General features: G+C 37.7%; 2 protein-coding genes and 1 pseudogene across 2 annotated transcripts; 2 read left to right on the top strand and 1 right to left on the bottom strand.

Annotated features, from left to right (window-relative positions):
• Positions 1-1,490: 1,490 nt before the first annotated feature.
• Positions 1,491-2,278, top strand: LOC116307271 (uncharacterized). Its single transcript, XM_089038028.1, has 2 exons — positions 1,491-1,916; positions 2,174-2,278. Exons 1-2 carry the CDS (start codon positions 1,491-1,493, stop codon positions 2,276-2,278), a joined length of 531 nt encoding a protein of 176 aa, XP_088894154.1.
• Positions 2,279-5,599: 3,321 nt separating this feature from the next.
• LOC148906419 (uncharacterized) lies at positions 5,600-7,717 on the top strand (annotated as a pseudogene).
• Positions 7,718-8,654: 937 nt separating this feature from the next.
• On the bottom strand, positions 8,655-19,752 carry LOC148906418 (uncharacterized). The gene is made up of 4 exons (XM_089038026.1): positions 19,629-19,752; positions 18,255-18,417; positions 15,859-17,138; positions 8,655-10,179 (listed from the first exon to the last, which is right to left on the bottom strand). Exons 2-4 carry the CDS (start codon positions 18,408-18,410, stop codon positions 8,655-8,657), a joined length of 2,961 nt encoding a protein of 986 aa, XP_088894152.1. The 5' UTR covers positions 18,411-18,417; positions 19,629-19,752.
• Positions 19,753-21,499: the final 1,747 nt, after the last annotated feature.

Below are 21,499 nucleotides of genomic sequence, written 5' to 3'. Positions count from 1 at the left end.
AGACATGATGTATTGCGTTGTTTAGTGGATATTCAGCGCTGTTTGTAGGAATAAAGTGCAAGGATAACTCGAATGATATTAAAATGTAAACGACGCCGCCACGAAAAAAACTCTACGCAACGGAGATACATATGCAAGAAAAGTACAATATAAGAGCACTTTTCTATACAAGTACGCTTCTTTACCTGTTCTAGTTAGCTTGTCAAACAATTAAATAGTGCAGTGTGCTGGAGAATTTTGATAAAGTGATGCGATTACCGATGATTTAGTAGTTTACCAAACTGAAGAATGTTGAACATACTTGAGGCAAAAGCATCCTAGGCCAGTTTTTATTGATTAGAGAAAAAATTCCATTCAAGTTTTGTAGTCTGGCTTAATACTAGGGATGAAATCAGCTCTTACTAGACTGACAAGGCTTGACACACGAAGCCATCTTGTTTTTTCCACAGGAAGCCCAAAATACATAATGCACTAAATCCCGTGAGGTCTGCCTCAATTAAGATTATGATGAACTTGGAAGGTTGAAGTGAAAAAAAAAAAAAAAAAAAAATAAACGGAGAGAAAAAAGAAAAGAAAAGAAAAAAAAGAAAATGAAAATAAAAGAAAAGAAAAGAAAAGTAAAAGAAAAGTGAAAAGAAACGAAAAGAAAATAAAAGAAAGAAAAGAAAAGTAAAAGAAAATAAAAGTGAAAGTGATAAAGAAAAGAAAAGAAAAAGAAAATAAAGAAAATAAAAAGAAAGAAATAGTAAAAGGGAAATGAAATGAAAATGAAAATAAAATGTAAAAGAAAAAAAGAAAAAAAGAAAATAAAAGAAAATAAAGAAAAGAAAAGAAAAGAAAATAAAATAAAAGAAAACTGAAAAGAAAAATGAAAAGAAAAGAAAAGAAAAGAAAATGTCAAATAAAATTAAAAATAAAAGAAAATAAAATAAAAATAAAAGAAAATAAAATAAAATAAAATAAAATAAAATAAAATAAATAAAATAAATAAAATAAAATAAAATAAAATAAAATAAAATAAAATAAAATAAAATAAAATAAAATAAAATAAAATAAAATAAAATAAAATAAAATAAAATAAAATAAAATAAAATAAAATAAAATAAAATAAAATAAAATAAAATAAAATAAAATAAAATAAAATAAAATAAAATAAAATATTAAGAGAGAAAAAAGAAGAATAGGAGGGGGTGGGGGGATTGTTTACTAGTGCTGTTGTATATAGCCTGCGTCACATCCGGAATTTTCTTAAATTCCGGATGTTACGCAGGCTAGTTGTATAAAGCTATGAACAAAGAGAATGGAGCAAGAAAGCCTCTGTAACCCAAGATATTGCTGCTTCAGCCAGCACCATGGGTTATAATTGATGGATTTGGATGATTACCAAATTAGAACAGAGGAATTAGAGGTGTGTGCTGCCAGAAGTTCATATAGTTATGAACTTCTGGTGCTGCTAATACATCACCTTTCACCAATGACACCTGGGTTTGATGGGGCTTAGATCACATACCGGTGAAAAGTCATATGAATGTTCGTACTGTGATATAGCATTTACTACGAAAGCGAAATTGATAATCCATCTACGAACACATACCAGTGAAAAGCCTTATAAGTGTTCACATTGTGATAAAGCATTTACACGAAAAGATGATCTCGATGGTCATCTTCGAAAACACACCGGTGAAAAACCACATGAATGTTCGTATTGTGTTAAAGCATTTACTACGAAAACAATATTGAAAATCCATCTACGAACAAATACTGGTGAAAAGCCATATGAATGTTCGTATTGTGCTAAAGCATTTATTACAAAAACGAATTTGAAAGTCCATCTACAAAGACATACCGGCGAAAAACCCAGTGGCGGATCCAGGGGGGAGGGGGGTTCGAAGGGTTCCACGGAACCCCCCTTGAAGGTTTGATCTTTTAGGTAATAGAAATATGTCTTATGTAAATTTTGCTTAAAAGTATCCACAAGGATAATGTCGAACACGAAATGATAAATATTTGCTGTTATAATGTTTAATTTAGCTTTAAGTTCCGTTACTAGATAGTAAATTAGGTGATTAGAGCCAATTTTTTTGTCAGACATCGACTATAACAAAAGATCAGAATTATACACAGTTTAAGAAACGGAACCCCCCTTTGAAAAATCCTGGATCCGCCACTGAAGCCATATGAATGTTCGTATTGTGGTAAAGCATTTATTACGAAAACGAATTTGAAAGTCCATCTACAAACACATACCGGTGAAAAGCCATATAAATATTCGTATTGAGTAAAGCATGTGCAAAGAAAACGAATATGAATATCACATGAGTACCATAATTACCAAGATGATAGAAAGTGTACAAACTAAGCACGAAAGTAATACCAATACTTATGCCTGCTCTTACTGCAGTAAAACATGATCATGTGATTTGCCGCTATGAGAGCAGATTTCGTATTCAGTGCGAGAGGTCACGGTTACGGTGCGGAATTTGGAATGTCACGGCAAGGCGCAGCTCAAACTGGTCATTAGTTCAGCATTTAAATAGTCCAGCTAGTGTTGTTTGGCGATAGCTGAACTTTTTGTTGAGTGGAAATTTCATTTCGCGTCCGTCCTATCCAATCGGGCCGGGCGTTGTCTATCTCGGTTAACTATTTCGGTTATCATAGACAGCCTGTACCCAAAATATGTAATAGCACGTTTGCACGATGTCATCATTTGACTCACACTACCAAGATGCTTCGCGAAATTTCTTTCTTATTTAAATTTGTATTCCCTCATGAGAATAGTAAGACAATTGGTGCTAATTAACTGAACAAAAGAAAGTGTGCAAGGGAGTCTGGTAGTAGAGGTCAATGACGCCATCGTGCAAGCGTCCTATTATATATACACCAACTTGCAAGAACGTTGTCATACGAAAATAGAACATTAGTGATTTAGTGAGATAGGAATTATATTAAAAAACAAAAGAAGATCACTGAAGCTGAACTTTTTCTTTTGTCTTTTAATGTATTCCTTTCTCACTAAATTACTAATGTTCTATTCTTGTATGTCAACGTTCTTGCAAGTAGGTGTATATACTTAATCTAAAATTGTAATTAGGATACATGTCATTGAAATTGATTGAAATTTCGTGTATTTTCTGATTAATGTGTTCAGCGGGTTTGCTGGAATGTGTTCTGGCGGGAAATGTAGTATATTTGCTGATAGTGTTCTGGTTGGCGTGCAATTTTACTGTATTCCAATAAATCGCGTTCAGCGGGTTTGTTGGCATGTGGTCCAGCGTCACTAGAGCGTTTCTGTCCTTCCGCCTACTGGGTTCATCGTGTTTTTCTGGTGGGAATATGTTTGGAGCTTCACTGTTTATTCTTCTCGCGATCGATGAGCGACTATAATTATCTAACCCAAAAATAAAGTAGTATTTGCAGGTTATTGGAGTTTCTTCACGAGCCGAGTTTTTCAAAGTTTGATAAGGCTTGCTAACCTGCGTTATCGCGCATGGTTTCAATTTCTGGTGTATGGTTTGGTGGCGTCCTTTGATGGTTAACCTTCCTGCGGGCTATCTAAACAGCCCTTTTATAGTGCTCGACTCCTGCAGTTGTTGCCGGGATCTGTTAACCACCATTGGTCCCTCCAGTCATATCGTAGGCGACAGCCAGTGACAAAAGTGCTGTGTGCAATGTATAAATGAATGAAGAAGAAAGAAAGAAAGAAAGAAAAAAACAATTGAGGGGCCAATGGTGGTTTGCGTTAATCCCAAGCTTGATTGTCGCGTACCTTTTAGAAAAACAATAGAGTAAAAGAGCGCATTGATCATGGTTTACTGATCCTCAGTTTTTCGGAAGAGTTTCGCCTTTATGTCGTCAACATTTCAGATTTCATTCGACGAATTCCGAGCTTACTAACTCACCCGTACTAAGTCGATTTTAGCTACCCTCAACAGAACAGTGTTAGTCAATTTGTTTATAAGATGCAGTATTCGAGTTAATCTTACTAGATCACTGGAATCATGCATGAGTGTTATTTCCCTGCGAAAAAGATACAAAATGCCGTATTAGAGTATGTCTTAGAGGCCAGACCAAGGTACATCCTTATTTCAATAAAGTTAGTCACCAAAAACCTAGAAAGCTGAGATTACTGAGGATCATGGGAAACAATTCATATCGAACAAGTAAAGCTTTTTTGATACAAACTGCAGCTTGAGGATGCTCAGTAGAAGTGAGACTGCAATTGGTAAAAGATGTGAAAGTCCATCAACAGTTATCAAGCGGTTGAAACATGTAAAATATATCTACCCATAATCCTTGTCCGCCTCATCTTTGTATCTTTTCAGGTGACTAGCTTTATTGAAATAAGTATACAGTCAATTCAAAAAATGTTGTCGTCGACCAACTTAAGCCTACGCGACTGGACCGAAAGGAACTCTGGGTAGTAATCATTGAAGCCGAGTTGACTCCATAATTTTATCTGACTAGTTATGCGTGGTTTACAGCACGAACCTTCGTAGGCGAGCGGGAAGTGTTGAAGGAGACGTTTTTTTAATGCCTTCATATTTTGGAAATTGTGAACTGAATCATAACTACTTTTTTTTTTTTTTCTTTCCCTAAACCCGAAGACATGCATTTATTGGATTGTTTCTCGCCATTATTATCTTATTACTAGCGGGAACAATTAATTCAGAACGAATATTTAATCGCTTCAGTGAGTTTTACCCATATTCCCTTCGGTCCAGCCGCGTAGGCTTGAGCTGGTCGACGACAACGTTTTTTGAATTGACTGTATGCAACTATACTTTTGTAATGCTACCATAAGTGAAATGAAAAACCTGAATGTCGTGCCAATGTCGGCCTTTGTTAGGTTTGAGGGCTAAGGTTTGGGCAACGATTTGGGAGCTTCTGTTATGATCACAATTTTGTTTATTATTCATACCGAGATTTCAATTTGGTTCGAGTTTTAAAAACGGTAAAAAAACAGTAAACGGTTTACAAAGTCTCTCAAAATCATGTGCGGCCTCAACCGGAGCCACATTACAACAGCCGACCACAATGACTTTGGAGCTAAACAATACCCTGCAATACAATAACCCTTACCCAAAATAAAATGTGGAGCAACAATTGAACAAGTACCGCTTCCACTACAAGAATAGGACCCTAGACTAGGTCAGGTTACCTCGGCCTCACTTTCAGTGCCATTGGTAACTTTACAACCGCAAAACAAGAACTGTGGACCGCATAGCACTTATGAAATACATGAAGATATAGAACTTATCTATCTCAATACAGTCTTGCTTTTCTTCACAGGCGAGGGCGTAAACTTAATAAACCATCAATCAATGTCTTTCTCTGACGAAGCCTGTTGTACTAGTAAGTTATATTGCCAATTAAATTTGACTTTCTATAAACTAATTGACAGCTTTAATCAAGTTTCTATGCATTACAGGAAATGATTTAAAAAAACAAAGGAAACAACCAAGTCAAAGAAGCCCACAAACTTTACGAAGATTTGATCAAGGAGAAGATATTCAATGATGACGTATGTGCTGCAAGTGTTCTTACAAAGATAAAAGAAAGTGTTAAACAGAAGGCGAATGAAATAAGAGAGAGAAGCCGTACCGCGGCTTTGTGGCTACAGTACATGGAGATGGTGGACATTTTAAGGACATTTATCAAGGCCGAGAGAACAGCTAATTGGGAACTCCACCTACATGCAGTATCACAGATGTTACCCTATCTCGCAGCATCTGGACATAACCATTACTTAAAGAGCGCGTTGTTGTATCTTCAGTCAATGTCCAAGCTCGAGTCTGAAAATTCTGAGGTATACAAACGGTTTGTTGAAGGTTATGGGCTGGTCTATCCACAGATCTGGTAATTGAACAAGTACTTATGAGAAGTCTGAAGACCGCCGGGGGATTAACAAGAGGGCGTGGCATGACGGAACAGCAGCGAACAATATGTTTGCTTTCTACTCCCGCATGTGCAGAAACTAGCCAAGCAATGCAAGAATTAACGGGTGTTTTATACAACTCTGGTGAGCAAAATAAGGACATGACTGACGCAAGACAGCAACGGTATACCAAAGACACGATGACAATACTTTCTCTGTTATCAGATAGAAGTCCATTTATAACAAGCACCACACTTAGAAACATCATGAATGATGTCAGTGCAGAACAAAATGTGAACGCAGATTCTGCTAAGGCAATCGGGAAACAGATTATATCAGGAATGAGTGGACAATCTGTATTGGACTACTCATTCAAGCGAAGTGAGCAAGCAAATACCTTCAACTCTTCTTATTCAGTTAGAATCGACAAAGAACAAGTGCAGATTGATCAGCAGCTTCTCTTTCAGCGACTTGTTCTTGCTTGCAACAATGCAGATGACTTTCAATCAGTGTTTCAGTTCGAGCTTTGCGCCTACCCTACCGCTTTATTCGAAGCACCAGGTGTCATGAGGCAAGCAAACAAACCAGCTCTCGCCGATGCACTATGTTCCCAACTGAGTTCTTCCGCCGTCAACCAATCAACCTCACCCTAAGACACTTACTATGTACTGGATGGGGGCGCACTAATCCACAGATGCCCATGACCTCGACCAGGATCAGCAACTTACCAGGATTTATGTGACATGTACTGTAGGTATGTCACGCGACACTACGGCAGGCCAAGCATAGCTTTGATGGTTATGATACTTTGACAACAAAGAGTATGACACAACAGAGACGTGCAGCAAACAAGGTAGGAACTACTGTAAATTTTACAGAAGACATAAAGATTACTATGAAGAAAGAAAACTTCCTGTCAAATTCCCAGAACAAGAAAAGCCTGATAAAAATGCTAAGCGGGCGCTTAAGAAGTGAAGGTTGCGTGGTCTTGCAGGCAAACGGAGACGCAGACCTCCTGATCGTCAAAACGGCGGTCGAGTCTTCCGAAATAAGGCATACAACACTAGTTGGAGACGATACAGATCTTCTCGTCTTACTGTGTTACTACACCAATCTGAACAGCTTTGCCCTTCTCTTCAGGCCGGAGCCCAAAGCCAGAGCAAAGCGACGAACGTGGCTAATGAAGGAAGTGAAGACCGAACTTGGAAAGGACGTATGTGATAACATTTTGTTTATCCATGCATTTCTCGGATGCGATACGACCTCCCGCATCTTTGGTATCGGCAAGGGCGCTACTCTTAAGAAATTCGTGAGTAATCCTTACTTTCGTGAGCAAATCAAGGTATTCAATGCTAGCGATTCCTCCGTAGAAGATGTTGTTAAAGCTGGGGAAAATGCTCTCATTTCAATTATGAATGGCAGACGTGAAGAGAACATTAACAAACTGAGATACAGAAGATACTACGAGCAACTGGCCAGCGGAAAGGTCCAAGTCCAGCCACAGAGTTTACCCCCGTCCTCAGCAGCTTTGCGTTATCATAGTCTTAGGGGGTACCTTAATTTAGATCAGGCAATGGAAAGGCGAGGACGGTGATATGGACCCTAATCAGTGGGGATATGGGAGACGACCCAAGACCTGATAAAGCCATTGATGACCAGCCTACCACTTGCTCCAGAATCTCTACTGTCCATCATTCGACGTAACTGTGCATCCGATTGTAGTACCCGAAGATGCACCTGTCGAAAACACAATCTCGACTGTTCTCCTGCTTGTGGCAATGTAAAGGAGTGAGCTGCATAAATTCCCTGGAAGTTGGCGATCAGTGCGATGATAACGAGTAGGAGTAGAGATTTACATAAATTTCATTGAGCATTTTAAAACAGGTCAAGTAAGATACCAGGGCAATCAGCCTGTGTTTTACTTCAAATCAGTAACTGCTGTACATGCATGCCAAGAACCAACTGAATTCTTAACAAATAGCTCGGTCCTGGGCAAACCTAATACCAAGGGGCAACGCTCTATAGGTAAAATACTGATAACATATAACAATATGTAGCAAATTCAGTAAAGTAATTTTATACAGTCAAAAATGGCAAAATATTAGGGTTCTTATAAGTTATTGACCTGTTCAGGAGCATATTTTCGTTATTGCTAAAGATTCCGTTCAATAATAAGGTCATTTACGAGGCAAATGAAGCAACTTCCGGTTACAGCCTCGTTTTCATGTTTCAGGAGAGAGCGACTTTCCTAAGCTAAAAAGAAATTAAATTTGTAATACTTTCCCGTGCTCAAATTTACTGGGGATTTTTTTTGGTTGTTATTAAGATCATTTCCAATTGCATTGCGAGGAAAAACCTTCTGTTGCAATTATTGGCAGGTTAAATCATGAAATGACTGGACTATTAGTTATGTTGTAAAAGTCCAATTGAACATAGAAACTTAGGCCCCGTCCACATGTCCTGAAATTATTTTTTGCGAATACGAAAATGTTTGCGTCCACACGCAGCGTATTCGAATCGTTTTCACCGTCCACACGTATCCGTTTTCGTAAAATTTGCGGATACGGACACAAAAATTTGCGGACACGTGTGGACATCAACCGTATCCGTAAGAAAAAATTTGCGAATATAAAAATTTGCGGAACGTGTGGACGGGACCTTAATAAAGAATTTTCATATTTTCTTTGCCACCTTTGTTTCGCTCCGGTATGTGACCGTGGATTGGAACCAACGCTCGACTTGCATGAAATAGTCGAAATACAAATATTCAAATGACTTTTCACCGGTGTGTTCGAATATGTTTGTTCATATACGTTTTCTGTGAAAATGCTTTATCGCAATACGAACAGTTAAATGACTTTTCACCGGTATGTGTTCGTAGATGCATATTCATATCCTTTTTCCGTGCAAATGCTTTATCACAATACACACACTCATATGGCTTTTCACCATTATGTGTTCGTAGATGCATATTCATATCCTTTTTCCGTGCAAATGCTTTATCACAATACACACACTCATATGGCTTTTCACCGGTATGTGTTCGTAGATGCATATTCATATCCTTTTTCCGTGCAAATGCTTTATCACAATACACACACTCATATGGCTTTTCACCGGTATGTGTTCGTAGATGGCTATTCATATACGTTTTCCGTGCAAATGCTTTATCACAATACACACACTCATATGGCTTTTCACCGGTATGTGTTCGTAGATGCATATTCATATCCTTTTTCCGTGCAAATGCTTTATCACAATACACACACTCATATGGCTTTTCACCGGTATGTGTTCGTAGATGGCTATTCATATACGTTTTCTGTGAAAATGCTTTGTCACAATACAAACAATTAAATGGCTTTTCACCGGTATGTGTTCGTAGATGGCTATTCATATACGTTTTCTGTGCAAATGCTTTATCACAATACGAACAGTTAAATGGCTTTTCACCGGTATGTGTTCGTAGATGGCTATTCATATTCGCTTTCCGTGCAAATGCTCTATCACAGTACGAACATTCATATGGCTTTTCACCGGTATGTGTTCGTACATGGATTTTCAATGTCGTTTTCGAAATAAATGCTTTACCACAATGCGAACATTCAAATTGCGCTTCCCCGGAATGTGTTCGTCGATGGGTATTTAATGCTTTTTTCTCTGCAAATGCCTTATCACAATACGAGCATTCAAAGGGCTTTTCACCGGGATGTGATCGTAGGTGATGGCGATTGAGAGAAATAGAGTGTGAAAATGCTTTATCACAATACGAACATTCATATGGCTTTTCACCGGTATGTGTTCGTAGATGCATATTCATACTCGCTTTCCTACTAAATGCTTTATCACAGTACGAACATTCATATGGCTTTTCACCGGTATGTATTCGTACATGAACAACAAAATTGGTTTTCCACTTAAATGTTCTACTGCAGTAAGAGCAGGCATAAGTCTTGGTATTACTTTTGTGCTTAGTTTGTACATTTGGTACGAGCTCCTTCTTTTCTTTCATCTTGGTAACTATGGTACTCAATGACTCATCCATCTCATAGTCTTCACTAACTTCATCAAGGTTGTCGTTAACATCAGTGTTATTCAACGTGTTCTGCTCATTGACATCAATAGTATCATCATCATCGCTTACTTCTTCTTTTATTTCGTTGCTTTTGCTATCTCTATTTTCCATTTGTCGTTCATTGCTCACATACATTGAGGTACAGTGATTGTCACATGCGTAGTCTTCAGTCTGTGTAGCCACACTGCAAAGTTCATTTGGTACATCTGGTACATCACTGGTCTGAACTCTGATGAAGGTGTTCTAGATATAAACAGCAAGTGAAATGTTATAACCTTTTACCTGTTCCATTTAATATCTAAAAGTTATGTAATTTCTCAATATATGGCATCGCGATTCACTAAATAGCTACTTATATTTTTGAGACGATAATATTTTGTTGTATTGTAGTTTCAAAATTAAGGTTTCTGATTGGCTAACACGCGACGAAAACGAAAGCTAGCGCGCGCGTCAAATTCTTACGCTTGTTGCTTGCGCCATAGCGCGCTCGTAAGGATAATTTTGCTTTTCATCCAAGAAAATCGGCCATATTTTTTCCAATTTTTTGTGTTAAATTGTTTAGAATCGCGATACAAAACTAATTACGATTTTGAGACGACAATACCACGAAATATTGACGGCGTGTTGAGAAAATATATTCCGCTTTGGATATTAAATATATCCGTCACTTCGCGACTCCGCCCAATACCGAATATATTTTCTCCGGACTGGCTGTCAATATTTGGTGGCATTGCCGCCTCTAAATCGTAATTAGTTAATTAGTTAGGGTAGATTAACAACATAATAATGTAACTTTTGCATACCTACTATCTGGAAGCTTATAGCATTTTGAAGAAAAAAGGTTGAATACTGCATACTAAATAGTGCATTCCAAGACCGAAGTGAGTTGTGGGTCATAGTGATATTGTCTAAAGTACAGTTAATAATAATAATTTATTCTATTTTTAGTGTATTCCATCTGAAACAATATACTAACTACATGTAGAGAGTTAATTGCTGTATATTTACTTTTTATTTCAAATTAACGAGACCCACAATGCCCTTTGGTCTTGCAATGCACTACAGTGGAACCTCAGCGGTCACCCCTGGGGTATACCAACTCTGTAGTTTTGTTCTTTCTCTGACCCTACCCCTCCGAAATTCCAAATTTCTCTGGGGGAGGGAGAGGGGGGGGTTATGAATAATTTCTGAAACTACACATCAAAATAATAAATTTTAATGTATCAAAATATTTCAATACTGTACAGTAGAGCAGAGCACAAGCAAAGCAATGAAATGCACAGTGAGAGCAGAGCAAAACAGAGGCTTACCTCACAGTGAGTAGAATTTGTGTTCCATCTGTGTTCTCCAGTCTTAATGTTGTAATAAAACAAAATCTCTCCAGATTCACAAGCATATCCAAACCAATCTGACTCTGTTTCATCTGAGTCCATATCCTCTCTTTTTATATGGTCACCTGACTCCATTTGAATACTGAAATAAATATGAAAGGAACACTATTAGTACACAGTAAATATGGAGTAAAATGTCTGACTATAATCATAATTCTCAGGCTTGATGTTGAGTATGTTAGTAAAGTTGTTTGTCAGTTCTCTCCTGTGCTTCAAAGGTTTTTCTGTGGGTTATCCAATTTTTTTGCCACCTTAAAATTCAACTTTCTTACTGGTGAAGCTGAAGCATTTAGTCCCATCAAACCCAGGTGTCATTGGTGAAAGGTGATGCATTAGCAGCACACACCTCCGGTTTTAATTTGGTCATCATCCAAATCCATCAGTAGACCTCCATGGCTCTGGTGTAATGCTTTCCCTATTCAGACCTGGGTTCATTCCCTAGAGTATCATATCTTTGTTTAACAGTTGTGCTTGGTTGCACATGAGGAGACAAATGAATATGAATATGAATGACACATGATCTGAAATGGGATACCATTAAGCCCTAGGCAGAGAAAGTCTATCATAACTCATGCTGATGGCTGCAGCAGCAATACCCTGAGATCCAGAGTGTGTCACAGTAAATAGTGGAATTGTGTATCCCCCTCTTCTCTTTTTCTTTTCTTTTAAATTTTTTTTTCTCTTTTTTTCTCCGTGTTTATTTCTCACTTCAACCTTCTAAGTTGATCACAATCTTGATTAAGGCAGACCTCACAGGGATGAAAATAACAATTTAGTGGCTTTTTTAAATTTGGACTTCCTGTGGAAAAAGCCAGATGGCGTCTAATGTGTAAACCACCAACAAGCAACGGTTACTCGATTTTGCTTTACCAAAGTTCTCCAATACACCACACTATCGAATTGTTTGACAAGATAGAACAAGTAAAGAAGTGTATTTGTATAGAATAATGTTCTCATATCGTACTTTACTTGTATATTGATCTTCGTGAAGGCGTCGTTTCCAAATGACTCGAGTCATCAGCACTTTTAATAATCCTACGAACAGCACTAAATACTCACTAAACAACGCAATACATCATGACTGACTCACCTGACGTATCAGTTGACCAGAAAACAATCTGTTTGTGAAGGAAAATCGACCAAAATGACAAGATATTTGCAAAAATTAAGAACCAAGCGAACTGACATTTAGCACAGTCACCAAGAAGGTGAAATGGGAGACCACTGGGAGCAATAACATATGTTTAATGATAACTAGGGTAAATTTAACGCCGTGAAAAAATTAAAAAATACGTACTCGATGAGTATATGTGTCTACTGCTGATAGATACACGGCAGCATTTTTGAATCATGTATATGTAGAATACTCACTTGTAGGTATAAAGGACTTAATATTCTGCTTATGGAGCTGATCAGTTATCCCTTTACAGGGCTCAAATATTGTCACTTTAAGAATCTGAATCAGTTTCACATCGCATCGTTTCCGTAACAATCGTTCATGAAGCGACATTGTTAACATGGTTCGTGTAGCACAAACACACCAATTCAGTGGTCGTTTTTTGCGATAAATTCTTTCTAGATATTGGAAATACCTGAAAGCACTTTAATTAAACAACACTTATGGCACATTCCATAAAACCTGTGTGCCTAGCTTGTTCCAAAAAAAAGAAAGAAAAAAACAAATAAAATTCACTATAAAAATTAATTGCTGCGATTCACCTTGTAGAAATCACTGAATCCTACCAAATCATGTTTGAAACATTGGTCAAACGTTTCCCAGTCGATAAAAAGTCGTAAGCAGTCGCAAACCAGAGCAACCAAGTTGACCAGCCAGTACGCGAGACTTCGGATAACGTCGGCTATCCTCGCCATGCGCCGCTGGGTGTGCACGTGGGATCCGAAAGTAATCCGAAGTTTTACAACCCTTATACCGGGATGAACTTTATGCCAGTTATTTCGTATGTCATTTATCTTTATTTTTCGCTAGTCAAATAGGACATGAAGTATATCTGGGTAATCTCGATGGCAGTAGACACAAAAATGAAAAAACCTACTGACGTTTCAGACGCTAGTCCTTCGTCGAAGTAAGAGGCTCTTTTTGCTATTTTACTCCGACGAAGGACTAGCGTCCGAAACGTCAGTAAGTTTTTTCATCTTTTCATCTTTTCACGGTGCAAAATTTACATTTTTATCATAACTGTTTCATTAGAAACTCCGAATCAGCTCACACTAGTTTTTAGCTCGGTTATCTCTTCTTAACTTGCATTTATATATTTCTAGTCCCCAGCTCAAACGCACCGTTTAAGAAGCTCGCAAAATGAAATATCTATCCCTTTTTTGCTGTCTTTTACTTTCTCTCCCTGCTTGTTATCGTCATTACCGTATCACGTGTTATCAGGAAAAGAGTCTAGTCGCTTGCCACATAATAAGATCAAGTCGATGTCCTCACATATCAATGTAAAAAATAATTATAAAACCGTCAATGGTTTCTGATTCGAATTTCTACACTATCCCGTTACTGAACTGATATCAATAATCACCATGAGGATGATTGTTCTAACTCAGAATAAGAGTGGGGTATTGTCTTGCAGGAACTTGCAGCAAGTTCCGAGCCGGAGTGGATTCCAATAGACCTTATTCGTGGTGTGAGAATGTTTTCCCAATTCAACGTGACAAACCCCTGGTGGAATGAAGAGCTATTGCTTTGCAACTCTTCGGGATATCATCGTTATTCCTTTCGTATCCTTTGGGATACTCATGAATTTTTCTAAGAGTAAAAACAAAAGAAAATGAATCCTCAGGAGGTTTGTCACGCTGAATTGGGAACTGACATTGTCACACCATGAATAAGGTCTATCACCTCGATCTTTTATCCTGAACTTCCTTCTGCGAGCCAGACGGTCTACGTCAGAAGGTTGTTCGTCAACTGAAATCAGTACACGCCCTGAAGATCTATTCCAGACTAGGACAGCTCACATTATTTTTGACATATCTACGCGAAGGGGAAGAAAAATAAAACAAGACCCTGGAGGAAGGAACAGTTTACTGAGTTTGGGAGTTCAGTAAGAATATAAAAGCAAATTGAAGTCAAAAAAGTTACAAAAATTCAAAAGCAGTGATAGAGCTACTATAGGCCCTTTGCAGCTAAGCAATCACGTGCTGATTAATTCACTGAGAGCAATGAATGAACATCCTGATTCCCACGGGAGAAATTTACTGGACTGCAAACAAACTTTCTACAACCTGTTTCGAGAGATCGTAATAAAACTGCATTTCGTAACACACTGGATACACGTTTTCATTCAGTTCTTTACAAGTAGCTAAAAAGAATCACCAATTTAAAAAAAAAAATTGCATTCCAGTAAAGACACGTGACCGTTAACTGCAAAAGGCCTATTGCACAGTGAAAGGCATTTTGGGGGAGGGATTGAAACGTTTATGCCATAATTTCTTTACAAAATCCATTTCTTAAGTAAGGTCAATGCTTAGCGTGCGTAAATCTATTGATGGTGCACGCGGATAGTTGCGGGTAGAGCACGATGCTAGCGTAAGAGCAACTCTAGCTACCAGAAAGAACAACTTTACACGAAAGAACAACTAACAACTTTACACGATAAAAACTGTTTATTTCGCTCTGATCAAATCACAGATTCTCCTAAGATGCGAGCACGATACTTTAAGATCCAAGTTGAAATAAGTCAAGTCTCGTGTTCGGATCAAAAACAGCTAAATTTGTATTTTAAACTTCATTTTTCAAAACTTTTTCCGAAAATTCATGCAAGGGAAGCAGTTCCTAATTGTATTCTTAAACGTTTTCATTCACAAGAAAGTTAATTTGATTGAGGAGAAGTCGATTTAGTGATTTTCGTTGGCGCTTGGCTGCATCACAAACTATCTAAACATATTAATTTTTTTGAAAACTGAGTCGAAAGAATGCATCAGTGGCTTTACTTGGACTCCAGTAACCATCGTGGTGTTTTGCTGGACTGCTGTGGTGACCTGTACGGCGGATTCAGCAAGAAAAACTGAGCTAATTGACTTCTCAACTGCAAGACTTCTTGATTTCGCAGTAGTGAGCTGGCCGGTGGAAGGGCGAGTCTTTTAGTGAGCCAAACTTGAGCTCAAACAAATACGCTATAAACTTTTTATTGAAAGGAAATCAATTGTTATATTTTACCTTTAGTAAATGTACAGAAAGGTAACCAGTTAGTAGTCTCTTTAGTTTTATGTGAATGCTAGCAATTTTCACCGAATTTTCACCAAATTGACGTCACCAGCGTGCTCCATACGAGTGCTCCATACATTTTTTCTTCATATAATAGGTGGTGAGCCAATCAGAGCGCGCGTCATATCTTAGTTATGTTATAAAAGTCCAATTGAACATAGAAACTTAATAAAGAATTTTCATATTTTCTTTGCCACCTTTGTTTCGCTCCGGTATAGTGTGACCGTGGATTGGAACCAACGCTCGACTTGCATAAAATAGTCGAAATACAAACATTCAAATGGCTTTTCACCGGTGTGTTCGAAGGTGATTGTTCATATATGTTTTCTGTGAAAATGCTTTATCACAATACGAACAGTTAAATGGCTTTTCTCCGGTATGTGTTCGTAGATGGCTATTCATATTTTCTTTCCGTGAAAATGCTTTATCACAATACACACATTCATATGGCTTTTCACCGGTATGTGTTCGTAGATGGCTATTCATATACGTTTTCTGTGCAAATGCTTTATCACAATACGAACAGTTAAATGGCTTTTCACCGGTATGTGTTCGTAGATGGCTATTCATATTATCTTTCCGTGCAAATGCTTTATCACAATACAAACACTCATATGGTTTTTCACCGGTATGTGTTCGTACATGGATATCCAATTTCGCTTTCGTAATAAATGCTTTATCACAATACGAACATTTCAATGGCTTTTCTCCGGTATGTGTTCGTAGATGGATTCTCAATCTTGTTGTCGCAGAAAATGCTTTATCACAGTACGAACCTTCATATGGCTTTTCACCGGTATGTGTTCGTACATGGATTTTCAATTTCGTTTTCGAAATAAATGCCTTATCACAATACGAGCATTCAAAGGGCATTTCACCGGGATGTGATCTTAGGTGATGGCGATTGAGAGAAAAAGAGTGTGAAAATGCTTTATCACAATACGAACATTCATATGGCTTTTCACCGGTATGTGTTCGTACATGGGTTTTCAATCTTGTTTTCGTACTAAATGCTTTATCACAGTACGAACATTCATATGGCTTTTCACCTGTATGTATTCGTAGATGAATAACGAGACTACTTTTCAATGTAAATGCCTTTTCGCAATGCAAACATCGGTATGGCTTTTCACCGGTATGTGTTCGTAGATGAATATCAAGTACGCTTTTCCACTTAAATGTTCTACTGCAGTAAGAACAGGCATAAGTCTTGGTATTACTTTTGTGCTTAGTTTGTACATTTGGTACAAGCTCCTTCCTTTCTTTCATCTTGGTAACTATGGTACTCAATGACTCATCCACCTCATAGTCTTCACTAACCTCATCAAGGTTGTCGTTAACATCAGTGTTATTAAACGTGTTCTGCTCATTGACATCAATCGTATCATCATCATTTACGTCTTCTCTTATTTCGTTGCTTTCGCTATCTCTATTTTCCATTTGTCGTTCATTGTCCACATACATTGAGGTACAGTGATTGACACATCCGTAGTCTTCAGTCTGTGTAGCCACACTGCACAGTTCATTTGGTACATGTGGTACATCACTGGTCTGTACTCTAAGGATGGTGTTCTAGATTAACAACAAGTAAAATATTATAACCATTTACCTGTTCCATATTAATATCTAAAAGTTGTGCAATTTCTCAATATATGGCATCGCGATTCACTAAATAGCTTCTTATACAGTCCTTTGACTAAACGTTGTCGTTTGATCGGCTTCATCCCTACGCGCCTAGACCGAAAAGAATCATGGGGATAATTAATTCACAGTTACTAGCTGCCGTATATGTTATCTAACACGTCTTGAGCTCGCTGTTTCCGATCCCATTTAATTTGCTAAAACCATACTTCGAGCATACGGCGAATTAGATTTAAACTGGCGAGCAGTTTGGATGACGCAAGTTCTGGGTAATTTACCCGTTATCCTTTTCGGTCTAGGCGCGTAGGGCTGATCCGATGAACGACAACGTTTAGTCAAAGGAATGTATTTTTGAGACGAAAAATTTTTTTGGTATTGTAGTTTCAAAATTAAGGTTTCTGATTAGCTAACGCAACGAAAAGTAAAGCCAGCGCGCGAGTCAAATTTTACGCTTGTTGCTTGCGCCCGTAAGGGGAATTTCCATTTTAATCAAATAAAATCGGTCAGTTTTTTCCAATTTTGTGTGTTAAATTGTTTAGAATCGCGATCTGGAAGCTTATAACTCCTTGAAAAAAAAGGTTGAATACTGGATACTATATAGTGTATTCCAAGACCGAAGTGCATTGTGGGTCATAGTGACATTGTCTAAAGTAGGATTAATAATAATTATTTATTCTATTTTTAGTGCATTCCATCTGAAACAATATACTAACTACATGTAGAGAGTTAATTGCTGTATATTTACTTTTTATTTCAAATTAACAAGACCCATAATGCCCTTTGGTCTTGCAATGCACTACAGTGGAACCTCAGCGGTCACCCCTGGGGTATACCAACTCTGTAATTTTGTTCTTTCTCTGACCCTACCCCTCGGAAGTTCCAAATTTCTCTGGGGGAGGGGGGGGGGTATTGTATGAATAATTTCTGAAACTACACATCAAAATAATAAATTTTAATGTATCAAAATATTTCAATACTGTACAGTAGAGCAGAGCACAAGCAAAGCAATGAAATGCACAGTGAGAGCAGACCAAAGCAGAGACTTACCTCACAGTGAGTAGAATTTGTGTTCCATCTGTGTTCTCCAGTCTTAATGTTGTAATAAAACAAAATCTCTCCAGATTCACAAGCATATCCAAACCAATCTGACTCTGTTTCATCTGAGTCCATATCCTCTCTTTTTATATGGTCACCTGACTCCATTTGAATACTGAAATAAATATGAAAGGAACACTATCGTACACAGTAAATATGGAGTAAAATGTCTGACTATAATCATAATTCTCAGGCTTGATGTTGAGTATGTTAGTAAAGTTGTTTGTCAGTTCTCTCCTGTGCTTCAAAGGTTTTTCTGTGGGTTATCCAATTTTTTTGCCACCTTAAAATTCAACTTTCTTACTGGTGAAGCTGAAGCATCTAGTCCCATCAAACCCAGGTGTCATTGGTGAAAGGTGATGCATTAGCAGCACACACCTCCGGTTTTAATTTGGTCATCATCCAAATCCATCAGAAGACCTCCATGGCTCTGGTGTAATGCTTTCCCTATTCAGACCAGGTGTCATTCCCTAGAGTATCATATCTTTGTTTAACAGTTGTGCTTGGTTGCACATGAGGAGACAAATGAATATGAATACAACCCAAACAAAGAATCCTATTCCCAAGGGAATAACACATGATCTGAAATGGGATACCATTAAGCCCTAGGCAGAGAAAGTCTATCATAACTCATGCTGGTGGCTGCAGCAGCAATACCCTGAGATCCAGAGTGTGTCACAGTAAATAGTGGAATTGTGTATCCCCCTCTTCTCTTTTTCTTTTCTTTTAAATTTTTATTTTTTCTCTTTTTTTCTCCGTGTTTACTTCTCACTTCAACCTTCTAAGTTGATCACAATCTTGATTAAGGCAGATCTCACAGGGATGAAAATAACAATATCGTGGCGTTTTTAAATTTGGACTTCCTGTGGAAAAAGCAAGATGGCGTCCAGTGTGTAGCTTTGGTTTCAGTCTAATAAAAGCTGAATTCGGCCCCTAATAGTGAACCAGACTACAAAACTTGAATGAAAATTTCTTTTATCATCAATAAAAACTGGCCCAGGATGATTTTGCTTTAGTATGTTAAATATTCTAAAGTTTGGTAAACCACCAAAAAGCAACGGTTACTCGATTTTGCTTTACCAAAGTTCTCCAATACACCACACTATCGAATTGTTTGACAAGATAGAACAAGTAAAGAAGTGTATTTGTATAGAATAATGTTCTCATATTGTACTTTACTTGTATATTGATCTTCGTTTCGTTGTTTTTACAGATTATTTCGTGAAGGCGTCGTTTCCAAATGACTCGAGTCATCAGCACTTTTAATAATCCTACGAACGGCGCTAAATACTCACTAAACAACGCAATACATCATCACTGACTCACCTGACGTATCAGTTGACCAGAAAACAATCTCTTTGTGAAGGAAAATCGACGCAAAATCACAAGATATTTGCAAAAATTAAGAACCAAGCGAACTATCAATCACAATCACCAAGGTGAGATGGCTAGACCACAGGGAGCCCAATATAATGTGTTTGATGATAAAAGGGTAAATCTAACACCGTGAAAAAATGAAAAAATACGTACTCGATGAGTAGATGTGTCTACTGCCGATAGATACACGGCAACATTTTTGAATCATGTATATGTAGAATATTCACTTGTAGGTACTCGGGGCTTAATATTCTGCTTACGAAGCTCAGTTATCCCTTTAAAGGGCTCAAATATTTTCTTTGTATTAAAACAATCTGAGTCAGTTTCACATCGCATCGTTTCTGTAACAATCGTTCATGAAGCGACATTGTTAACATGCTTCGTGTAGCACAAACACGCCAATTCAGTGGTCGTTTTTTGCAATAAATTCTTTCTAGATATTGGAAATCCCTGTAAAACCTTTAATTAAACAACACTTGACACATTCCATAAAACCTGTGTGCCTAGCTTGTTCCAAAAAAACAAAAATAAAAAAAAACAAAAATGAAATAAAATAAAAAAATAAAATTCACTACAAAACTAATGGCTGCGATTCACCTTGTAGAAATCACTGAATCCTACCGAATCATGGTTTGATACGTTGGTCAAACGTTTCCCAGTCGATAAAAAGTCATAAGTAGTCGCAAACCAGAGCAGCCAAGTTGACCAGCCAGTACGCGGGACTTCGGATAACGTCGGCTATCCTCGCCATGCGCCGCTAGCTGTGCAAGTTTTACAACCCTTATACCGGGATAAACTTTATGTCAGTTATATCGAATGTCATATATTACTATATTTTTCGCTAGTCAAATAGGACATGAAGTACATGTGTGTAATCTCGATGGCAGTAGACACAAAAATGAAAAAACCTATTGACGTTTCAGACGCTATTCCTTCGTCGAAGTAAAAAAGGCTCTTTTTCCTCTTACTCCGACGAAGGACTAGCGTCCGAAACGTCAGTAAGTTTTTTCATCTTTTTACGGTGTATAATTTAACCCTTTTATCATTACTGTTTAGTTAGAAACACCGACGCAGCTCACACTAGTTTTTAGCTAGTTATCACTTATTAACATGTGTTTATGTTTTTCTCGTCCCCAGCGCAAACGTACTGACAGTATATTAGAGAGGCGACAGGAGACGGGTCAGTGTTTATGTAGAAAGGGAAGGAGTGCTGTAGGTGGATTTTCATTGGATTATTTGCGAGCATAAGCTGCGTACGTGGTATCCAATGGTGACATGGAAAGTCCTCGATCCACTGACTAAAACTTTATTTGCCAGTTTTGGGAAATACTAGTATGAAAATCGTCCCTACTTTAATTCACTGACTAAAACTTTACTGGTACTAACATATGCTTATAAAAAAAACCTGGAATTGAACTCGGTCTTTATAAGAGTAAGTATCATTTCATTTTGCGACTCGCAAGAAGTATCCCTCAGCCAATAGTCAGGGAGCAGAGACCCGAAAATGGGACTTTCGTTCAACCATCGCCACAGAAAAGGTTTGACACTTGTTTCTGGTAGCGAATGACCTCCTGATCAATTCTAAGGTAGCTCGTAGAGTTGAATTGTGGTATAGGTTTCGAGTTAAGGGGATGGCTACACGCTTCAACACAGTTTATAATGCTATTTCTTCGTGAATACGAAAGAAATCGGCCACCAAAAATAACCTTCAATTAAACTGCTACATATTTAAGCGGTAAAATGTCACATGACTGTCACGTGATCTCTAAAATATGACGGAATAGTAAGATGTGTGGTTCTCGGTGTTTTCAACTAAGCCG

Source organism: Actinia tenebrosa, unplaced genomic scaffold (assembly GCF_029948245.1).
Source record: "Actinia tenebrosa isolate PJP-AT-01 unplaced genomic scaffold, QUT_ActTen_1.0 PGA_scaffold5__44_contigs__length_20552954, whole genome shotgun sequence".
Taxonomy (NCBI): domain Eukaryota; kingdom Metazoa; phylum Cnidaria; class Anthozoa; order Actiniaria; family Actiniidae; genus Actinia; species Actinia tenebrosa.
Note: the sequence above shows the minus strand (reverse complement) of the source record. Positions and strands in the feature narration are given on the sequence as shown.